General features: G+C 33.7%; 1 protein-coding gene across 1 annotated transcript; it reads left to right on the top strand.

Moving 5' to 3' along the window:
- The first annotated feature begins 1,369 nt into the window (after nucleotides 1-1,369).
- Nucleotides 1,370-4,384, top strand: LOC106666994 (venom serine protease-like). The gene is made up of 7 exons (XM_014394582.2): nucleotides 1,370-1,388; nucleotides 3,097-3,222; nucleotides 3,285-3,504; nucleotides 3,602-3,787; nucleotides 3,842-4,002; nucleotides 4,056-4,209; nucleotides 4,274-4,384. The coding sequence occupies exons 2-7, from the start codon at nucleotides 3,106-3,108 to the stop codon at nucleotides 4,315-4,317; spliced, it is 882 nt and encodes a 293-aa protein (XP_014250068.1). The 5' UTR covers nucleotides 1,370-1,388; nucleotides 3,097-3,105; the 3' UTR covers nucleotides 4,318-4,384.
- The last annotated feature ends 938 nt before the right edge of the window (nucleotides 4,385-5,322 follow it).

Here is a 5,322-nt window from a genome sequence, read left to right as displayed (position 1 = left end):
CCAGCCTTTCTACCAGTTACTTAGGATTAGGATTTAGGTACTTTTTTTTCAACATATTACCAATGAATTTTGATAGTTCAACTTTTCCCAACGTTTCTCCTGTCTGTTAATAGATGAGACAATGGGACATAGTAGTATATCTATTTTTTTTATTTTTGGTATTTAATACATAATATGGTTTTTACGTAATTTTTTAACAATGTTGTCTTTTAACTTTTACATTATTTTGTAGTTTCAACGATTTTTTAATGTTTTAATTACCATATTTTTTAATAATCAATAAACCCTTGTTTTTTCAATAATTAATTTTGCATTTCAAGTATATAATTAGCTCTTATTCCAGGAGAAAAGCGCATTGTGGTCAAAAATAATTTTAGTCAAACTTATTAGATGGATATTTATGCTCGTTTGTTAGGTTTGTATGTTGTCTATTACCATAACGAAAAATTAATGCCCTTGCAGTCATTCATTGAGCACCATTATAGTTTGAGCAAACTAGCTTAAATTACTGAGAGCCAATACATACAAGAAAAGTGTCAAGAACCAAAAAGGGGTTGTTTTATAGGGGCAGTACAGCCGGATTTTTAAAGTTTTGTGTTTGCACTTAAGTATTCGAGAAACAAAAGACAATAATGGTGGTTCATGGTTGCCAAAAACCATAATGGCGTGTAGTTAACACGTAAGTCCAAAAAAGTAAATTTCTATTTGTTTCTCCTGTAAAATTTGCTTTTGTCGAGTTTTATCACTTTTCTTGTGGGTGTGCCACATCAGCGATTTTAAAAACCTTGGAGAACAACAACGACTCATTACTTCTTCATGGCCAAAATTAGTTCCATTCCAAAAAATATATATAAATTTAGAAACAAAATATTTACACTATAAAAAATGTAAAAGGAAATTTATTAATTAAATTATTCATTCATTAATTAAGAAAAATGTCGATGGCTGCAATACAATCCGCAGGATGGATAATTCAATATATACTTAATCCAGTCTTTCATCTACGTTTACTAACAATATCCGTGGAGTTTGTTTTTTACAAACTTATCCCGAACTTTCTTAAACAGGGAAGTTTTTTCAATTTCCTTTAAGAGTAACTGCTTTACAAGAAGTTGGTCGAGTTGGAATAAAATAAACCACGGAATTACGGTGAACTCTTATAACGCGGTTGGCGAGGACGAGTTTTCCTGAACGGAAATTTTAACAGAACAGCACTTATTTGGGCACGTACAACAAAAAAAAAAGTTACTGGTTTGAACGGATTCCCCCTGGGCTTGGGCCAAACCAAATAGTATTTTTCATGCGAACGGACTTTCTCTTTCTCACCTGAGCCGCGACTGGTCAGTCGTCCCGTCGGAATCGTGCCGGCTTGCCGGTTTTTAGACAGTGTAAGTTGTTTATTAAAACTTATTTGTTTCGTAATCTAAAATAAGTTGCCATAGTAAATGATTTATTGCTTCTGAACTTGTAGGATAAACATAACCCTATTAAATTAAAATTTAGCAGGTTAAAATATTGGCAAGAAAGCAAAAAGCTGCCCTTTAATTGTTTTTTAATACAAAATTATCTTTTAATCCGTTTTTAATGGTTCAGAGAGAGAGAGAGAGAGAGAGAGAGAGAGAGAGAGAGAGAGAGAGAATGAGAGAGAGGGAAAGAAATGAACAAATTGTAAATAAGTGATACAGCGAGATAGGCAAATCCAATACAGAGATAAACAGAATGAGAGAAAGTGGGAGATACATGAATATATATAAATAGATAGATAAAAAGTGAGTGAGAAGAGAGAGACAGAGCTACATATATATTTAGATAAATAGATGCAATATATAAATATAGTGTGAGAAAAGAGAGAAAATGAAATATGCAAAAAGAAAGAAAGAGAGAATAAGAGTGAGAATGAGAAAGACACAGATTGACAAAGAAATAGTTAGATGCCCAAACAGATAGTTAGAAAGATAGATAGAAAGAGAGAGCGTGAGAGATTGTAACAGAAATAAGAAAAATTAATTAAAAAAGATAATGAATGTTAGATTTGGAAATACTTGTCTACAGAGACAGAGAGAAAGAGAGAGAGAGTTTGACAGAGAGAAAAAGAGATTGCGAAATCAACATAGAAAACAGAGAGAGGTTGTGAAGAGAGAATGAATGTGAAAATGAAAAATGGAGAGAAAAACGAGAGAGAGATACAGATAAATGCAAATAAATAGATCAATATATAAATAGAGAGTGGGAAAAGGGAGAAAGTTAAATATGCAAAAAGAAAGAAAGAGGGAATAAGACTGAGAATGGAAAGAGAGAGATAGACAAATAAATAGATAAACAAGTAGATAGTTAGACAGATAGAGAGAGAGAGAGAGAGATACAGATAAATGCAAATAAATAGATCAACATATAAATAGAGAGTGGGAACAGGGAGAAAGTTAAATATGCAAAAAGAAAGAAAGAGGGAATAAGACTGAGAATGGAAAGAGAGAGATTGACAAATAAATAGTTAGATAAACAAGTAGATAGTTAGACAGATAGATAGATAGATAGAGAGAGAGAGAGAGAGAGAGAGAAAAAAGAGAGAGTTACAAATAAATGCAAATAAATAGATACAATATATAATTCACAAATAAATAGGTAGATAAACAAATAGATAAATAGAGAGAGAGAGAGAGAGAAAAGAGCGTGAAAGAGTTAGAATGAGAGAAATAAAGATGGAGAGAACGAGATTGAATGTGAGAGTAAAAAAGAGAGAGCAAATGTGAAAATGAAAAGAAGAGCGAGGTAGACAAATAAATAGGTAGATAAATGAATAGATCAAGAGAAAGGGAGAGATACGTAGATACGAAGATAAATAGATAGATAGTGAGTAAAGAATCAACCGAGGAATGAGAGATTGTGAAAAGAGAGAGAGAGTAAGAAAGACAGTGTGAGTAAAAGGAGAGAAAATAAGTGAATGGAGTGGACATCACAAATAGATTGATATATAACAAAAAGATACAGAGAGGCGGAAAAAGTGAGAGTGAAAAAGAGTCTGGGAGGTTGAGAGAAGTTAATAAACTTATTATTCTTTATAGCTTAACTTTCCTGTTAACTAAATTCTAAAATTAGAGATTGGTCATGAAGCTGGCGGCTGTTGTGATATTTAGCATTCTTTCCTTATCATTGAAAGTTTGCTCCGACGATTCAAAATCTGCTGACAACGCTCAATTTTGCCATTGTGGATGGACAAACAAGGTATATTTTAAAAAATATAAAATTAAATATTCCAAAAATAGAAATTAAACCGTTAAATTTAGTACCGTACAAGGATTTTGGGAGGTGTTGAGACCCGACCGGACGAGTGGCCAATGATGGCCGGGATCCTTTTGATGCCGGAAATGCAGCATTTGTGCGGAGGCACGATTATATCCCGGCACCACGTCCTCACCGCGGCCCACTGCCTTTCAGACAAAATGAGAAAGGAAATTCGACACGAGAGGATCGGCGTGGTTGTCGGAGTCCACAATTACACCCAAAGTAATAACAGGGCTTTCAATCTGTTAACCGTATTACTTTATTACGCACGTTTTTGTAAAAAGGCATGAAAGTAGACCAATTTTGCAATTTTTTTCAGTTAAGCCTGATCGTGTGTTAAGGATAAGATTATTAGTTTTACACCCGGAATACACTTTCGGCAAAGCCAGCCCAGATTTGGCTATTCTTCTCATAGACACACCCCTCGGCGATGGGAAAACCGTTGGCCCAGTTTGCTTTTCGAAAAGAAGAGTGAACCCGATCCATAAGAAATTTAAACACTTGGGTAATTTATTAAAAACTAAAAAGCGCAGGAGGTTATAAAAATTCTAATCGACAGGATGGGGTGTGGTCAGTAACAAGTCAAACCGGACCTCGGACGTTCTGAAGATGACGACTCTGAAATCAGTGGACCTCAGAAGCTGCCAGTACGGGGATTTGATCGCCCGGAAAAATCCTTTCCAAATCTGTACTAAACAGAGAGGGACATCAATGTGCTTTGTACGTTGAACAATGCGGCATGTATTTATTCTCAGGGTTTTTTTCTTCGACAGGGCGATTCAGGAGGACCGTTGATGTGGTTGGACCCGTCAACAGGTAGATATTCGTTAATTGGAGTGGCGTCTTTTGCAAGAGACAACTGCTTGGAGGCTTCCGTCTCGATAGAAGTTTATCACTTCATATCATGGATTAAATATGTTACTTCAGGTAATCTTTTGCTTGTTTTAACCTTTTTAAATCTTAAATAAACATGAAAAAATTTATGTTATAGCGATCTACATAGATAATCACCTGTGCATCAATTCTAAAATATGAAGATGCTGTTTCACTTGGAAAGACAAAGTTTTTTGAGTTGAGGTTTTCTTTTTGAAATTAAATGTTTGATGTCAGATTTTAGGTATATAACTAAATATTTTATTTAAACAAATAACCTCTACATAAAATTTATGTATTTAATGTAATGCTCAGGTCACAAAATAAGTTTTTAGTGTTAAATTGAATGAAAATTTCAGCTAATTGCAAAAAACGTAGTCAACAATAATAATGTAGATACAATATATAAATAGAAAGTGAGGAAAGAAAGAAAATGAAATACGCAAAAAGAAGGAGAGAATAAGAGTGAGAATGAGAAAGAAACTGATTGATAAATAAATAAGTAGATAAACAAATAGAAAGATAGATGGATAGATAATTAGAGAGAGAGAGATAGAGAGAGAGACAGAAAGAGAGAGAAAGAAAGAAAGAGAGAGAGAGAGTGAGAAAGAGAGAAAGAGAGAGAGAGAGTGTGGGAGTAAGTAGTTGAAAATACAATATTAATTAATTTATGATTCCATGACTTTATGATATGTTTGTCAGATATTTTAGATATTTTCTTTTGAAAGTACGAAAACTGCTTTGAGATAGATAGACAAGCATATCGATAAATTGTTTGACTTTGATAATCTTTGAGCTTATATAATTAATGTTGAGAGAGAGAGAGAGAGAGAGAGAGAGAGAGAGAGAGAGAGAGAGAGAGAGACAGACAGACAGACAACAAACAAAATACAATCGCTGATGTCGTAAACCCACAAGAAAAATGACACAACACGACAAAACAAATTTTACCAGAGACAGAAACGGAAATTTACTATTTTCGACTTATGTGTTACGGTTTTTGGCAATAAAAACTGTCATGAACCGTCAATATTGTGTTTCAGTTTTCCAGGGCTTAAGTGAAAACACAAAAGTTTAAAAATCCAACTATACTACCATAAAAAACAACCCCTTTTTGAACTGTGACACTTTTCTTGCATATATTGGCTCTCACTAATTTATGTTAGT

The sequence above is a fragment of the Cimex lectularius genome, unplaced genomic scaffold (assembly GCF_000648675.2).
Source record: "Cimex lectularius strain Harlan isolate CLEC.00 unplaced genomic scaffold, Clec_2.1 scaffold164, whole genome shotgun sequence".
In the NCBI taxonomy this organism is placed as follows: domain Eukaryota; kingdom Metazoa; phylum Arthropoda; class Insecta; order Hemiptera; family Cimicidae; genus Cimex; species Cimex lectularius.
The sequence above is the reverse complement of the archived record's forward strand: the minus strand, read 5'-3'. Positions and strand labels throughout refer to the sequence as shown.

Bases quoted from the DNA above. Each gene is read 5' to 3' on its own strand.
- LOC106666994 (XM_014394582.2), top strand. From the start codon at position 3,106: ATGAAGCTGGCGGCTGTTGTGATATTTAGCATTCTTTCCTTATCATTG. The intron at 3,223-3,284 runs GTATATTTTAAA...CGTTAAATTTAG, and splicing joins ATTGTGGATGGACAAACAAG to TACCGTACAAGGATTTTGGG. The intron at 4,003-4,055 runs GTACGTTGAACA...TTTCTTCGACAG, and splicing joins GAGGGACATCAATGTGCTTT to GGCGATTCAGGAGGACCGTT.